Raw genomic sequence first — 18501 nt, 5'->3', positions numbered from 1 at the left:
TGCCCAGAGGACATTCAGGCAGAAATTTGAAAATTGGAGACGCAGTACAGTTCACCTTGCATCAAGGAGAAAGGGGCTACTATGCCTTAGACGTAGCACCATGTCCCAAAGAAGAAAGAAAAGACAGAGATAAAGAAACAGATGCAGAAAAGGAAACAGATGAAGATCAAGAAAGAAAAGACAAAGAGCCTACTGATGAAACTACCTCAGAGGATGACAAGGAGCAAGAAAACAGCAGGTGCCGTAGCCCAATAGGCCAAAGCCCTGGTACCGAGGAGTAAAGTAAAGAAAGAAGTACCGAAAGTTTGACCAGTTTGACAAGTTGAAAAGTTTGCAACGTTATTGTTTAAGCATGTGCCCACAAAAACTATTGTGAGAAATAAACTTTAAGGCTATGAACTTGCTATAGCCACAAACTCTCGCAGTGTAAATAGTTACACCAGTGGCACCGCCACCAGAGCCAGCCTGTTTAGGGGCTTGGCTCGTCTGCAACCAGGAGGAGTCCGTCCGTATATAGGGCCTTGGCTTGCCTGCGACCAGAGAGCATGCCTGTTTATGGGGCCTGGCTCTCCACCACAAAGAGGGTACCTGGTCAGCACCAACTGTGGAGGCCGCCTCTACATCCTGCCAGAAGAGGCTGAAGGCGCGGATCCACCAGGCCAGGTAGACCCTGAAACCACCAGCCCATGAAAGCCGCCTCTACATCCTGCCAGAAGTGGCTGAAGTCGCGGCCAACGGGAGAGGAAGATTGGAGGAAAGGTCTGGGGAAACGGATGGCCCAGACCTGGTTACCAAAAGAAACCGGTGACCTGCCTCCTGAGAGGGTTTTGGGTGGGTTAACGGACTTGTGGGTGGAGGGTGGTGATGTATGATAGCTGGTGGTCTTAAAATGTTTTACCATGTTTTTACTGTTTTATGCATTTTAAAATGTTGTCTTGCAGCCCGAGGACGTGCTGGTGATAACTAAGGGGGAATGTGGCGCCCCTGACCTGGTCAGGCACCACTGAGTACTGCACCCATGCTGGGGACAGTACAATACAGGTAATCCAGAAGGCTGACTGGGGTGTGGAACACAGGCGCATAGTGACCAGGTCTCACACATGTACCCATGAGAGGACCCCTGGGGATCCCAGGAGGGGGCAAGCCTTCACCTTCACTGGAATAGTGGAGGGGGTAGAGCCTCCATCTCCTCTCAAGGGGTGTGGTGGAGAGTCTGGTTGCTAGGTGGCGTAGGCAAGAACAGGAGAGGAGGAGCAGTGAGCCAGTTCAGTGTAGAGTCCAGGGAGCTCAAGTGAGGAGCAGATCCCTGGAGCTGTGCAATCTGACAGCGTCCGCGCAGTGGCTACAGACGGGGGAGAACGGTCAACTAGGAGTGCTACCTGAAAGCCAGCTTCAGCTAGGGAGTGCAACGGAGTGGGAAGTAAGGAGACTGCTAGAGAGCACCAGGCCCAACCGGGCGGCAGATCCCGAAGCAAGGATAGATCCACCTTTCCCTGCTAAACCTGCCGGTGTGGGGCTCTCAAAGCCCACACCACAACACCACAAAAGCCGCAGCCACGTAACCACAGTGAGGGCCCATAGGTCACAGGAGGCAAGCAGCTGGAGTGGCCTGGTCCGGGGAACAAGCATACGGCGAACGAAGGGGAGAGAGAGGCTGCAGCATCTTCCCTGGGTGACCCCCATAGGGACTAAAAGTCGGGGTCACCCCAAACCACCAAGGGCTAAGGAAGGCGAGTCAGTAGTCACCCTCATAAAGTCAGCCTGAAGGATACCTGGTTCCCACCTGGTTCATCCCAGCTACGCCCGGGCTACTCACCCTGCCATCAAATGTGAGTAAAGCCCTTGAAAGACATTCCTGCCTGTGTGGTTATTCTGCGACTTGTGGTACTACAAACCTACACAGGGCCCTGGGGCTTGCCTCACTCTCAGGAGGCTACTACATCCGACTGCACCCACCATCAGCCCCAGGCGTCCCCTAACCTGCAGTGGCGGTCCCCACTGACCGCAATACTGAGAGTGGCGTCACGATCAAACAAGAAGATTTCCTACCAGTGACGGAGATCCAGCAACGTGGAGTCCCTGAAGGTAATGCACCGACACTGACACTACACAATACTTGCGGGGCTTCACACATGGCGCCGGCAGGGGCGGCCCATTAAAAAAGCAGCCTGGAAGAGAAAGAACTGCTCTGTTGACATAGAGCAGCTGAACTGCCGACAGGCGATATTGGTGACTGCTCTGAATCGGCGACAGGTAGAATAGGGGACTACCGCCCTGTTTTTTTATAATGGATCTACAGTGCTGGCCAAAAGTATTGGCACCCCTGCAATTCTGTCAGAGAATACTCAGTTTATTCCTGAAAATGATTGCAATCACAAATTCTTTGGTATTATTATCTTCATTTAATTTGTCTTCAATGAAAAAAAAAAAAATGTCAAAAAGCCAAATTGGATGTAATTCCACACCAAACATAAAAAAGGGGGTGGACAAAAGTATTGGCACTGTTTGAAAAATCCTGTGATGCTCCTGTAATTTGTGTAATTAACAGCGCCTGTAACTTACCTGTGGCACCTAACAGGTGTTGGCAATAACTAAATCACACTTGCAGCCGGTGACATGGATTAAAGTTGACTCAACCTCTGTCCTGTGTCCTTGTGTGCACCACATTGAGCATGGAGAAAAGAAGGAAGACCAAAGAACTATCTGAGGACTTGAGAATCCAAATTGTGAGGAAGCATGAGCAATCTCAAGGCTACGAGTCCATCTCCAAAGACCTGAAAGTTCCCGTGTCTACAGTGCGCAGTGTCATCAAGGAGTGTAAAGCCCATGGCACTGTGGTAACCTCCCTAGATGTGGAAGGAAAAGAAACATTGACGAGAGATTTCAACGCAAGATTGTGCGGATGGTGGATAAAGAACCTCGACTAACATCCAAACAAGTTCAAGCTGCCCTGCAGTCCGAGGGTACAACAGTGTCAACCCGTACTATCCGTCGGCGTCTGAATGAAAAGGGACTGTATGGTAGATACCCAGGAAGACCCCACTTCTTACCCCGAGACATAAAAAAGCCAGGCTGGAGTTTGCCTGTGCACTATGACTGGTGGCTATTGCACATCACACATCATCCGTCAGTCCCAGACCCTGACCATGCCTAATCCATCGCTTGCCTTGGCGTCCCCTCTGATGTTGAGCAGATTTCTTATTGAACCTTTTATCTTCTGAGGGTCTTACAAAGACAATGATTTGCCCCCTGAGCCTTTGCTGTGCACCGAGTGCCCGTGTTCACACCAGTAATAAAATGTCATCGTAGGAAATGTTGCGCGGTGTTATGACAGCTGCTGGAGATGTCCCCTCAGCGGTGACTAAACAAGATGATGCGATCTAACCCTCAGGACAGCATGGAAATCCTTACCTAGATCCCCGGGGGTTGTCTGATGGACTTGAGCAAATCGCATTAACATGTTGGTTCATACTTGAACTGACATCATTATGGGTCCTACATACCAGAGACGATCATCTAAAGGGAGCAGCAAATGGCAAAACACTTCAGATGGACGTACATTTTACATTACTGATGGCCGAAGTCTACTTTGGAGGACATCTATACGTCCCACTTTCCCCCATACACATGCACACTTAAGGGGGCTTTACACGCTACGACATCGCTAATGCGAACTCGTTGGGGTCACGGAATTGGTGACGCACATCCGGCCGCATTAGCGATGCCGTTGCGTGTGACACCTTTGAGCGATTTTGCATCGTTGCAAAAACGTGCAAAATCGCTCATCGGTGACATGGAGGTCCATTCTCAAATATCGTTACTGCAGCAGTAACGAAGTTGTTCCTCGTTCCTGCGGCAGCACACATCGCTCCGTGTGACACCGCAGGAACGAGGAACCTCTCCTTACTTGCCTCCCGGCCGCTATGCGGAAGGAAGGAGGTGGGCGGGATGTTACGTCCCACTCATCTCCGCCCCTCCGCTTCTATTGGGCGGCTGCTCAGTGACGCAGCTGTGATGTCGCTGTGATGCTGAACGAACCGCCCCCTTAGAAAGGAGGCGGTTCGCCGGTCACAGCGACGTCGCCGGGCAGGTAAGTATGTGTGACGGGTCTGGGCGATGTTGTTAGGTACGGGCAGCGATTTGCCCGTGTCGCACAACAGATGGGGGTGGGTACCCATGCTAACGATATCGGTACCGATATCGCAGCGTGTAAAGCGGCCTTTAGCCAAGCAATGTCCTCAATAGGGAGAGGGGAATAAGCATCTACCAAACTCATCTGATGATGGTTTAACTCCTGTAAAAAAAATGCAAGGATCAGACATATTGAAATCCAACAGCCCCATCCTTCTCTCCTTAACATTGCCACACAGTAAATGTTTACCTTAGCAGACATTAAAGGAAACCTATTCTCTGATCCATGCTTCCCGCACCACAAGTATCATGATTAAACCACTGGCTAGATGTTTTACGTTGAAATGCTTCGGTGTTTCAGAGTAAACATACTTTGAAGCGTTGGACAGGTAATATGTGTCTCCTGCGAAGGTCCCCAGCGGCTTCTCCACACCCCAATCCCTTAAGGGTAGCATGAATCCGATTAGAAGTTTCCTTTAATCTAATGTGGATGGTACCAGTCACCATGTTGCTTGGTTTCAAAGTAAGTACACCAGCCTTATCAGGTCTAAGGAATGTATCTAATAATGTTTGCATTTTAAAACCTAGTCATGCAATGTTTATTACTATAACTTTCTTAATTAATCAGAGGAGTTTCCTGTGTATAAACCTGATGAATAAGCGAGTGGACTATTATCTAGTCTGTATATTCAATTCTAATTTAAGGGTACATTTTTTTGGAGAAAGAAAGATTTACAAATGTCCAATGCAAATGGAGATGAGCTGCTGACACAAGGGTTTAAAGAAGGAGTCCAAACAAATTCCTATTGGCAGAACGAGATGATTTCTAACCAGTAAGGCTGGGGCGTTATGGTGTCTTTAGCCATGACGCATGTCTCACAGTCAGAGAATGCGCTACCTCACAGCATGCACAATGTAAGTGAATTAACGGTTGTGTTGCAGAATCTTTGCCCAGGTGATTTGTGTTGCAGTCACTTAGTATTACAAGCCTATTAGTCCAAATCCATTAGATTTGTTGTGTGATATTTTCCCAGCAAATCCACAAGTTAAATTTGCACAGAATCTTACAGATTTTGGTGTGAATTTGCATCTGAGGGAAGGAAACATAATAAATGATCCGTGTAATTAAAACACGCAATTGGATTCCATTTTCTTCAACAAATTTGTGTTCCAGAATTCCTGCAAGTTTGCAAATTGGGATTCTGATCTGGCTTATATATCCTGAGTCATATTGCAAAGGATTGTCAAAAATCCACTTGTGACTTTTAGGATCGCTACCTCCAATAGGTGGCGCTGTGCTAGAGTTTGTCTCCTTTACTGGAGAGACAATTTGCAAGTTTACAAACTTTCATTGCAAGATTTCGGAAAACCTGCTGCATAGGCATGGGATTGGTAAAAATAAATGACTATGCTGTGGATTGTTGGGGGAGACTTTAAATCCGTTATTTCTGCTTTTTGGATTCTTCTTATTATATGCCAGACATATGTAACAGATTATTGGAACATAGCTGTAAATTGGGAGGTTTGCGAGGGACGTTGCGTATAGTTACATATTGTATATATTGTTATATTTTTATTATTTTTTAGACACTTTGTGAATGAACTGGCGCTTACTCATTACCAATGTTTCTTGATTTTGGTAAAAACTGCAATAAAGTCCTGAGCAATGTCTCATACAGCAATATATTCTGTGGAGAATAGCGATAACATCTGTTTGTTTGCTTCATTTTCTATATAAAAACATCTGTTTGTGCAGCTGCTGCTGAAGATTATACCCATTATACTTATTTTACTGCAGTTCATAACATTTCTGCTGCCATTGTGTGTTTTCCTTTTGATTATGACTATTCATTAAAGCTAATAATGAAGGACAAAACCTGTAAAGCTGTATATACTGTATATACCAGGTGTCTGCATATACCGTATTGCTTTGCCCTAGCACATAGTATTACGGTATGATGCTCAGGGCCATGGGTAGGGCACCACTTTATCCCGTTAGGCTGCTTTCACACATCAGTTTTTTGGCATCAGGCACGACCCGGCGAAAAAACTGATGCGACGGATCCGGCGAAAAAAAGGATCAGTTGCATCAGTTTTTTCCATCAGTTCCTTCAGTTTTTTGACAGATCCGGTGTGATTCTGAGCATGTTCAGTTAAAAAAAACTGATCTGGCGGCCGGATCCATGCCACATGATGCCGGCGTCCATAGGCTTCCATTATAAAACACGCTGTACGGCGCTGGATCTGGCGCGATCTGTTTTTTTTTGCTGGACACAAAAATGTTCACTTCAACGTTTCATCCGGCTGCCGGACAAGTAAATTTTGCCAGATCTGGCAAAAAACGGATGAAACGCAAGGCCATCCAGCGCTAATGAAAGTCTATGGGGGAAAAAACGGATCCGGCGGCTACAGATGCCAGATCCGATTTTTCATGTTTTTTGCCGGATTGTGCCTGATGGCAAAAAACTGATGTGTGAAAGCAGCCTTAGGGGTACTTTGCACACTACGACATCGCAGCTGCGATGTCGGTGGGGTCAAATTAAAAGTGACGCACTTCCGGCATCGCATGCGACATCGTAGTGTGTAAAGGCTCGATGATACGATTAACGAGCGCAAAAGCGTCGTAATCGTATCATCGCTGCAGCGTCGGCGTAATCCATAATTACGCTGACGCGACAGTCCGATGTTGTTCCTCGCTCCTGCGGCAGCACACATCGCTGTGTGTGAAGCCGCAGGAGCGAGGAACATCTCCTACCGGCGTCACCGCGGCTTCCGTAGAATATGCGGAAGGAAGGAGATGGGCGGGATGTTTACATCCCACTCATCTCCGCCCCTCCGCTCCGATTGGCCGCCTGGCGTGTGACGTCGCTATGACGCCGCACGACCCGCCCCCTTAACAAGGAGGCGGGTTGACGGCCAGAGCGACGGTCCCAGGACAGGTGAGTCCATGTGAAGCTGCCGTAGCGATAATGTTCGCTACGGCAGCTATCACAAGGATATCGCTGCTGCGACGGGGGCGGGTACTATCGCGCTCGGCATCGCAGCATCGGCCTGCGATGTCGCAGCGTGCAAAGTACCCCTTACCCTTACAATCTACACGTGTATAGCAGGTATTTTTAGTCAATAATTACTTTATATATCCCGCTATATTTTTAATCTTTGTATGTTTATATTATTTGAGCACTGTAGTGTATGATTGTACTTTGGCATTGTTACTTAGGCATTGTACAGTATATTTTTATGTTTTTGCAGTACGGTATATAGCGGTCTAACTATACAGTGTGTCCACCCATATCCTGTCCACCGCCATTAACTTGAGAATGGCGGCAGCTATAGGCATAGAAGTGGTGTCTAGGTATAGTAAAGTAGCCATGCGCTATGCAATGAAACCACCTATAGCGCCACCTGGTGGAAAACAACGGAGTTAGCATTTTTATCTCGAAAACGGAACGAGATAGAGAAAAAAAAGTAAATTACAAAGTTGCAGGGCATCATCAATTCAATACGTGTTGACACCTTGCATACTATATTGTATGTCACCTATAACTAGGCAAGGTTATATTTATACTGTACACTATTGACTATTTCAGCCATAATGAACAAGTGACCTCCACCAATCCCAAATATCAATGCCCTCCACCTGTTTTTGAGACTAAAATTGGTGCATTCCTTGGCATCCCAGCACCAATTTTCCCCAAAACTGGAATATTATGATATCTTCATCAAAAGAAAACTGGAGAAAAACAGGTTTTTTGCCGCGCTTGAAGACCACAGACATTGATGTCAAACAGATGATTCTTTTTATTTCATTCCTACGCGTTTCGGAGACCCCAACTGTCTCCTTCTTCAGGGAAAAGAAGTTCTTTTCCCTGAAGAAGGAGACAGTTGGGGTCTCCGAAACGCGTAGGAATGAAACCGCTGGACTGCTCAGGCGCTCACTCTCAAGCTGTTAAAGGAGTTGTGACTGGCACAACCTGATCAGGTGAGTGCACCACTTCTATATGATTTTTGCCCAATATATCGGGTAAGACCCTATTGCGCCTTTTCTCTCCTATTTAGTTATGATATCTTCATGAAACACTGTTTGACAAACTCCCTTTTATTTGTAGTGGGAAAGAGGATGCATCACAAAGCTCCAAAACATTATACATCTAGTGAAAGTGATCCCTTGATTAGAACATGAACCCGTGGAGGTTAGGGTTCACCGGGTTTGGCTAGACTTTAGATAAAAGTTTGTTTCGGGACCCAGACTTGATCTGAACTTGTTCCCAGACCCTGAAACCCGTATAAGTCACTGGTGACCTGAACTAATGGGCTCAACTAGGGTAACGAGTGTAGTAGAAGTCACTGATTGGGCAGTTTGGCTCTCCGGGCACATAGAGCCAACCATAAACGGAGCATTTCCACGGGAAGGAGCGCGGGCTTTTTTCTTTTTTTTTCTTTTTTTATGGGTGAACTCTATTTTGGAGGACATCTATATGTCTTAATTCCACTACATCCGAAAACTTTCCTTTTTACCCCCAGTGAGAGTCATTCAGAGACTGCAGGCGGCTCTCACTGGGCCGAGCATTGAGCATCGCTGTGCTCAGGTATGCTCGATCTAGTGGTTAGCATACGTACAGCATCCGAACTCAGACATAGACTTTTTTTTAAAACACCGTGTTCAGGTTTGAGCCCCGGACACGTAGCGTTCGGTCCAAACCCAAACTTTTACAGGTCGGGTTTGCTCTTTTCTACACTTGAAATTAGAAAAACTGGTGGTGCCACCAAGAATGATGATGGCCATATTGATTGATTAACTTTCCTGCAGCTACATATAACTAAAAGTATTGATGATAAAAGAAAATGGAGTTACACCAGTCTTGCAAAATATTGGTGTGGTCCCCCAAATCCACTGGCAAATGGATAATACTAATGTATAGGAGAAAAAAAAAAAGTAGAACACTAAGGGTGAGAACGCACTTTGCGTTTTTACCTGCGTTTCCGCAGCGTTTTGAGCAGCAGCGTTTTTGTGCCAAAACGCATGCATTTTGGTTTTCCATGATAGTCAATGGAAAATGATGATTTCTTGACCGCACTTTGCGTTTTAAAACGCGGCATTTAATTTGCATATTTTGTGGCAAAAACCATGCGTTCAAAGAAGGAGCATGTCAATTGTTTTTGCCATTTTGGGTGCATTTTGCTAACATTGAAAATAATGATTTGATATGTCCCTTTACACACACACACAAAATCCGACAATGAAATTTATGAAAAATATGCATTTATTGCTATATTTCCGATAAAATGTGTATTACCGCTATAATTTTATGAATTATATCTATTTTTATTATTTTTCCCAATAATATAGATTTTTTTTCCTTTTTTTAAACTTTTTTCATTCTTTTTGACTGTTAAAACTTTATTAGGCAGTGTCGTGATGTTCAAAACGCATCTGTCAAAACGCATGTAAAAAGCGCTGAAAACGCATCACAAACGCGGTAAATACGCATGCGTTTTCAGCGCTAAAGTTCAGAAAAAGGCAACTTTGGTCAAATCAATTAAGCCCAAAAGGTGCGTTTTGAACTGCAAGTAGGAGAACGCAAAGTGCGTTCTTAGCCTAAACTCAGCAAAAAAAAATGTGGAAAAAATGATTGCATGCCAACAGTACACAACATTTAAACTTACGGCGTGAGCCACTCTCAGATGTGAGCCAAAAGGCCCCGTCACACACAGAGAGAAATCTTTGGCAGATCTGTGGTTGCAGTGAAATCATGGACATATTGTTCCATTTGTACAGCCACAAACCTGACACTGATTGTCCACAATTTCACTGCAACCACAGATCTGCCACAGATCTGCCACAGATCTGCCACAGATCTGCCACAGATCTGCCACAGATCTGCCACAGATCTGCCACAGATCTGCCACAGATCTGCTGCAGATTTATCTGTGTGTGTGACGGGGCCTTTACTCACGTGAGAAAGGCTCCCGAAATGTCGAATACCTTTGGAATGGAATAGATTTTTTTCATGTTTTTTTCCCTATGTTTTGGAGTGCATTTTCTTTTTCTTCTAAATATACAATACAGGTGAATATAAATTAGATTACTTTTTTCATTTTTTTTATTTATTTATTTTTTTTTTATAGTGAGTTGACTATTGGGTCCATTAAAAAAAATGGCAGATTTTTTAGATTTTTTTTTTTTTTGTTCACTTTGCCTCCCAAAAAGAGAACAAAAGTAGTGGTGATCTAAACTAAAAAAAAATCAACCCCTAATATGACCAAAAAATAAAAAGAATTATAGGTCTTAGAAGACCAGGAGAAAAAAATTGAAAGCAAAGAGGAGCCCACGGTGACTGTCACCCAATGGCCGTCATACACCTGCAGCCCAGCCCTGTCAGGTACTGTAGCGGGGTAAGCAGGCCGATGATTGTATTTTCAAAAATGGCAACCCAGCACGTAACATCTGGGTATCTCTTTTTTTTCCCACTGTTCAAATGTGCAGAAAAAAGGTGTGGACTTTAGTGCATATCACCTATGCATCAGGCGCCCCGGGGACTACATCCAGGGGTGGCTGCTCTCGTTGCATGGCCATCTGGCACTGCTTTACATATAGATTGTCAATGATAAAAAGGAATGTCAGGTATTCAAACTGACATTGACCAAACAGCCTGAGGTGGGGATGGTTCATACAAACTTTTCTTTTGCCATGCTTTAGCATCTTTCTACTAAAAATCCAATTTAATTTGGGATTTCCGAGCTTGGGGAAGGAATGTGCAACAGAAACGTCCATGTCACCGTTTTATTAAGTTGAGTTTTATCATCACGCAAATTCATTTTTGCTTATATTATGCCCATGGTATGATAAAGAAGAACCAGGGGGTACTGTCGTGTGGTGTTTGTCGTTGCACTCACTGGGTGTCATGGTGGCGTCTAAGTCTGTTCACACTGCAGAGCTCGACATACAACCTGGGTTCCCTGAGTTGCATAGCCTGTCATGGGCATCGGCTGGTTTTGACTTCACTGCTCCCCAGTACATCAGGTGTTATTTCTTGCTGGCTTGTGATCATCTGCTGGGAGCTCAGGCTACTGATTATCATCCTCAGCCGCATTCAACCTTTATAAGGTTCTGGATCCTGGGGCTGAGTGCCGGATATAGCTTTGCTTGCTCGGTTCCTGTGGTTATCCAGTTCTATGGTGATCTACAAGTTGCGGTTCTGCGTGGTGTGTGTGAGTCCTCCAGTTGTGCATTTATTTCCTACCTCTATTGCGATACTTCCCAGTTCACATACTGCCCCTCCTTTGTGTTTGAGTGCAGTGTACAGGAGTTTTCATTTACCCTTGTCTGTGCCTGTTTGTGGGGTGTTCCCAGGGTGGGGGGGGGGGGGTAGTATCAGGGCTCAAAAGGAGACAGGGTCACGCTGGGGGCTCGAACCTGGCTACATCAAGCCTACCTTTGAGATAAGGAACAGCGCAGGAGCCCCAGTCTTAGGGTCAGCCTAGGAGCCCCTATTCCATCTGTACATAACCCGTAACAGGTACATTATCATGAAAAGCAAAAAAAAATAAGTTACCTCTGACATCTGATTGTTTGGTTAGCAGTTGTGTTTACCGTCTACCAGTCTGTAGATTTACTCAAAGGGGGGAATCCTGGTCGTTGGGTTGTGTCATCACTTATAAGTGGGTTTGTACTTAACAGAGAAGGTGACGTTGAGTGTTGTATACACAATGTATAAGAATGAAGGAAGAGGTTGTCCTGGAGGCTGGAGAATTTTGCTATTAAGGCCCAGTCACACACAACGACTTACCAGCGATCCCGAAAACTATGCGGCCTGATAGGGATCGCAGGTAAGTCGCTGGGAGGTCGCTGGTGAGATGTCACACAGTCAGATCTTACCAGCGATGCAGGAACAATACAGGTCGCAGTAGCGACCTGTATAACGATCTCAGCAGTCACTGTGACCCTGTCACACAGCGTCACACACAGCGATGTGTCCTGCCCAGCAAGACATCACCTTTGAAGAAAATGGCCTGGACCATTCGGCAACGACTAGAGATCTCACAGCAGGGGCCTGATCGCTGGTAGGTGTCACACATAACAAGATCGCCAACGGGATCGCTACTGCGTCACCAAAACGGTGACTCAGCTGCGATCTCGCTAGCGATCTCGTTATGTGTGACAGTACCTTTAGTTACAGGGTTTTAACCTTTGTTCATCGTAATCTATGGTGACCGTAATTGACATTGACTGGCGATTAGATGCTCAAAATGGATTTTATATTGTTCAGTCGTGGTGGCCATATTTTCAAACATTGCAACAGGAATTGCAGCTATATTGTCCTCATTTTTTAATTCACTTTTCGGTAAAATTTCACTTTCTTACAAAAATGGCAACTAAACGACTTCCGGCTTCAGTGTCTGGAAATCTAAATAAACAGTGACAACAAACAGCACAGCAGTTTCTGTTGCCACTCATTTTGCACTGTCCGGATGATATATAAAAACAAATACAGTGCCTTGAAAAAGTATTCACACCCATGAACTTTCCCACATTTTTTCCTGCTACAACCTCAAACTTAAAGGGTTATTCCCATCTCCAAGATCCCATTGTAGACTATTACCAAATACCTCCAATTAGAAATGTAACATAGTTCTCCTGATATAGCAATGTCTCCTTACCTCATGTGCAGGGCATTGCAGCTTAGGTATCCATGGTTACGTCCACTCATAGTGACAGTTAGTTACTTCAGTATGGAAGGAAATCCACGGCACTCACTTCCAGGGAATAAAATCTTCTTTTATTACAACATAGTGACAGTTAGTTGCTTATAGCAATGACCATAGATATCTAAACTGCAATGCCCTGCACATGAGGTAAGAGACATGGCTATATCAGGAGAACTATACTACATCTCTAATTGAAGGTATTTGCTAATAATACTATTATTACACCTGCTACATATTGGTACAGGATCTTGGAGATGGGAATACCCGTTTAAATGTACATTGTATACTGTCTTTATTTATAACAGGGAAAAGGGAAAGGGGTTTAAATGTATTTTATTGTGAGTTTATGTGATATGCCAACACACAATAGTATTTGTAAAGTCTAAAGGAAATGAGACATTGTTTTCTAAATATTTTAAAAATATATATCTGAAAATTGTGACGTACATTTGTATTCAGCCTCTTGTAGTCCGACACCCTTAAATAAAATCTTGAGTGACCAATTGCCTCCAAAAGTCACCAAATTAATAAATTGAGTCCCCTGTGTGTAATTGTTTCCTCAGTATAACTACAGCTGTTCTATGAAGACCTCAGAGGTTTGTTTGAGAACATTAGGGAGCAAACAGCATCATGAAAACACAGGAACACATCAGACAGGTCAGGGATATTAAAGTTGTGGAGAAGAGTAAAGCAGGGTTAGGTTATAAAAGAATAGCCCAAGCTCTGGACATGTCAAGGAGCACTGTTCAATCCATCATACAAAAATGGAAGGAGTAAGGCACAACTGCAAACCTACCAAGACATGGCCGTCCACCTAACTGACATCCCACACAAGGAGAGCACTAATTAGAAAAGCAGCCAAGAGGACCATGGTCACTTTGAAGAATCCACAGAGATCCACAGCTCAGGGAGGAGAATCTGTCCACAGGACGACTATTCGCCATATACGTCACAAATCTGGCTTTTATGGAATAATGTCAAGGAAGAAATCCATAAGACGTCCTGTGTATAGATTGCAAAAAGCCATGTAAGAGACACAGCGAGTATGTGGACGAAGTGCTCTGGTCAGAAGAGCTAAATGTAAAACACTATGTGTGGCAGAAAACTACGGGGAAGACTATTCTCCTTATGGAGACCTGACAAACCAGTCTGGCGGTCAGTAAGGGGACTTATAGCTGCAATGCCCCTCTGGGAATTGTCCCTCCAGAGAGGAAGGAGACAAACTCTAGCGCCACCTATTGGAAGTAGCAATCCTAGAAGTCATAAGTGGCTTTTTAAACAAGCCTTTTCATAAGACTTAGGGGTACTTTGCACGTTGCGACATCGCTACTGCATTATTGTCGGGGTCAAGTTGAAAGTGACGCACATCCGGCGCCAGTAACGACATCGCAACGTGTAAAGCCTAGATGCACCGATAAACGATCGCAAAAGCGTCGTAAATTGGTGATCTGTGTAGCGTCGGTCATTTTCATAATGTCGCACCAATAGGAGATACGATGTTGTTCCTTGTTCCTGCGGCAGCGCACATCGCTGTGTATGAAGCCGCAGGAGCGAGGAACATCTCCTTACCTGCCTCCACCGGCTATGCGGAAGGAAGGAGGTGGGCGGGATGTTTACGTCCCGCTCACCTCCGCCCCTCCGCTTCTATTGGCCGCCTGCCATGTGACGTCGCTGTGATTCCGCACGACCCGCCCCCTTAGGAAGGAGGCGGGTCGCCGGCCAGAGCGACGTCGCAGGGCAGGTAAGTGCGTGTGAAACTGCTGTAGCGATAATGTTCGCTACGGCAGCTATCACAAGATATCGCATGTGCGACGGGGGCGGGGACTATCGCGCTTGGCATCGCTATCATCGGCTAGCGATGTCGCAACGTGCAAAGTACCCCTTAGGATTTATTGCCAGATTAGAATCCCAATTTGCAGACACGGTGTTTCGGGATGATTGCCCCTCGTCAGTGCAAAGTGTGGGTATCTGATCCGGCTTATGAGAAGTTATATGGGGTCTGTGCAGACCGCTCCGCCATGTTCATGAACCCTTAACATGTACTGATGATGTGAACTAACTAATTCAATTCAGAATTTACCTACGAAAGAATTGTTTCGTGTCCTTTGAAAATAATGTACATTTGTTGTGTGCTCTAATATACAAATAAAGTTTATTTGATTAAAAAAAAAAAAGCATGAGAAATGGCAACCAATCAGATTTCTTCTCTCATTTTCCAATCTGCCTTAGAGAAATTAAAGCTGTATTTGGATTGGTTGCTATGCGTGACTGCTATGGTTGCTATGGGTGACTGCTCGGCTTTGGTTCTGTTATTTTTTGTCATTATTGTGTTATTTAAGTCTTTTTTTCTTCATTTTAGGATAAGACTCCTAGTTGTGGTCGCAGTATGCACGGCTGTCGGTGCCGCCGAGAAACGAGCACAAGGTGAGAGGAAACTCTGCGTCTTATTATTATACGTCCATGTGACATCGCAGCACGAGACACGGCCATTATGACCTTTGGAAAAATCTCTTCAGCTTGTGACATTTTGTCCTCCAGCAGAAAGGCAGCGATTGTAGCTTTCCCGCCTGTGGGTGTCGGGGTGGGAGCGACACGGCCGCTCCGGGAATGACATTGTATGTGAGTGCTATTAAACAAATGGAAAAAATAAATAAAACAGCAGGATGTGATTATGACGATGCCTGGTGCCTCCGCCGCCGCTTCTGCTGCCGCTGACGAGGACGATTCATCACATCCACATGAGAAGAGCGTCTTCTGCTCCTGCTTATTTGATGCCAGAAATATTTCCAGAATGACAGCTCAAAAAAGATGGCTGCAGCCCGTGTTTGGGAAGTAGTTCAGGGTTACTTGCACAGCAAACACCTTGATAAATCACAGACAATAAGGAGAAATGACACCGGAGCATTAAGGCGGCTTTCACACTACGTTTGTTTAGCATGCGTCATGAACGTTTTTTTGCTGCAAAAGTGGATCCTGTTTTTGCAGAGAAAAACGCATGTGTTATTTTGCAGGATCCTGTCACTTGAAGTTTATGGGTGGGCATTGGAGTCATGTGATCAGGAGTGAGGGGAACTGAACGTGAGACTGGGAGCCGGCATCTGACAGCTGCGGTGAGCTGTAACCAAGGTAAATATCGGGTAACTAAGTAAAGTACTTTGCTTGAATACCCGATATTTACCTTGGTTACGAGCATCCGCAGCTGCTAGGAGCCAGGCTCCCTGCTCCCTGCACACGTAACCAAGGTAAACATCGGGTAACTAAGAAGCACATTGCTTGGTTACCAGATATTTACCTTGGTTACGAGCGTCCGCAGCTGCTAGGAGCCGGGCTCCCTGCTCCCTGCACATGTAACCAAGGTAAACATCGGGTAACTAAGAAGCGCATTGCTTGGTTACCAGATATTTACCTTGGTTACGAGTGTCCGCAGCTCTCAGATGGGGGAGAGACAGAGAGGGAGGGGGAGAGAGACAGAGAGGGAGGGGGAGAGAGAGACTGATCACGCGAGGCTGGTTTCTGGGCATGCTCAGTAGAGCAAGCAGGATCCTGTCTATCAGCATGCCAGCATTCACATGCGTTTGCGTACAGTATAGTCAAAATCCAGCAATTTGCAGTATTTGGACGCAGCTCAAAAGCGCTACAAGTAGCGTTTTTGAAAAAAGCTAAAAAACTGCAAGTCGCTGGATCCTCACTATAACGCACGCAAACGCATGTGAACGCATGTTAACGCGAGTCCATTGCAAATGCATTGAAATGAAAACGCATTTGCGCTGGATCCGTTTTTGCGTTAAACGTTCATGACGCATGTTAAAAAAACGTAGTTTGAAAGCAGCCTAACATTAGCGTAGCAACGCGCAGACCGAGATTATAGGGCTGGATTAGGATTTGTCAGGGATTACACCTTATTTTACAATGGCAAGGTGCAGCCATTTCGTCTGTAGAAAAAAAAAAAAATTGGGGTAGAGCCTTCATAACACAAGCTGAAACCTAAAAAGTGATGAAATGTATCAAAGACAGGAGTCAGTGATCTCGGCTCTATGGCTGCTATGGCAGGACATGCTGAGAGTTGTAGTTTTACATCAACTAAAAGCACCACAGGTTGCGGAGCCCTGTCCTAGGCAAGGCCATCATTTGTTGACCATGACAATGTGAAAAAATGCAGGACATGGGCTCTCCTTATTTTATTTTTTGTTTATTAGATATCGCTCATATAACCAACATTGAGAAGTAAAGTAGCTCAGCTCACCATAGAGGAACAGGACACATCAAGGGTGCGGTGCACGGGGAGTCAGGCCGGCTCCTGAGCAGTCCAAGTTAAAGAAAAACCAGCATCCGACAATGATCTTCATAAAAACCTTTGTTTTATTTATTCCATCAATTTAAAATATAGACTCTGTCCGGTCTACGCGTTTCGAGCAGAAGTGCTATTAATCATAACACCATGATCATGATTAAGAGCACTCCTGCTCGAAACGCGTAGACCGGACAGAGTCTGTGTTTTACATTTATGGAATATATAAACCAAAGGTTTTTATGCAGATCATTGGCGGATGCTGGATTTTTTTAACTTGGATTGTATCGCTCATATAACACCATCATATTCCACAGCACTTTACAGAAATCATCACTGTCCCCATTGGGGCTCAAAATCTAAACTCCCTACCAGTATGTCATTGGATTGTGGGAGGAAACCCGGATTGTTTATAGCGCCATCATATTCTGCAGAACTTTACAGAAAACATCACTGGCCCCATTGGGGCTCAAAATCTAAATTCCCTACCAGTATGTCTTTGGACTACTGGAGGAAACCCGGTGTTTTTAGTGCCATCATATTCCGCAGCACTTTACAGAACTCATCACTGTCCCCATTGGGGTTCACAATCTAAATTGCCTACCAGTATGTCTATGTACGGACACCCAAGCAAACACAGGGAGAACATACAAACTCCTCTCAGATGTTGTGAGATTTGAACCCAGGACCCCAGCATTGCAAAGTAACAGTGCTAACCACTGAGTCACCCTTCCTACAAAGTTAACCACTGAGCCACTGTACTGCTGATAAGGACCATCCAGACTAAAATACGTAGTTAATGTTCCTTTATTAATAAAGTATTTACCAATACAAAATTGGTATCTTCCTCAGGCCTTGGCGAATGTGTCGTGGGCGGGGAGGGGACGCTGCGCTCACCCACTGCTTCGGTCCGGCTGCTGCTGCTCGGTGGCTCGAGCGGTGGGCCGGATCCCGGGGACTCGAGCGGCGCTCCTCGCCCGTGAGTGAAAGGGGGGGTGGTTTGGTTTAGGGATATTGTCCATGACGCCACCCACAGTTGTGGTGAGGTTGTGACACCACCGCTGCTCTGGACGGTGATCCCGGGAGCTATGACAGGGAGCAGCTTGGATGTTGTTTCTCCCCTCCGTGGGTAGGGGGTTGGTTGTCCCGGGGCCCGGGTGAGGGTTAGGGATGGCGATGGCAGGCGGGTTACGGGGCCTGGTGAGGTGCAGGGTCGCGGGGGCAGCGCTGTGCCGCACGGCACGGTGGTACTCACTCAGCCAATAATGAATGCAAAGTCTCCGGTAAAACAAACGGCTGGATGGACGGGTCCCACAGACGCCTGCGGTAGCTCTCCCGGTAGGTTGATGGTGACTGCCTTTCCCTGCACCTGT

The 18501-nt window shown here is 45.6% G+C and overlaps 1 protein-coding gene across 1 annotated transcript in view; it reads left to right on the top strand.

Annotated features, from left to right (window-relative positions):
- The window catches only part of COL24A1 (collagen type XXIV alpha 1 chain), a 382434-nt gene that overhangs the window by 31996 nt on the left and 331937 nt on the right, over positions 1-18501 (top strand). Inside the window, exon 2 of the mRNA XM_075320523.1 lies at positions 15200-15264. Coding sequence (XP_075176638.1) covers positions 15200-15264 — 65 coding nt within the window. The remainder of the gene's footprint in view (positions 1-15199; positions 15265-18501) is intronic.

The sequence above is a fragment of the Anomaloglossus baeobatrachus genome, chromosome 8, assembly GCF_048569485.1.
Source record: "Anomaloglossus baeobatrachus isolate aAnoBae1 chromosome 8, aAnoBae1.hap1, whole genome shotgun sequence".
Classification (NCBI taxonomy): Eukaryota; Metazoa; Chordata; class Amphibia; order Anura; family Aromobatidae; genus Anomaloglossus; species Anomaloglossus baeobatrachus.
Note: the sequence above shows the minus strand (reverse complement) of the source record. Positions and strands in the feature narration are given on the sequence as shown.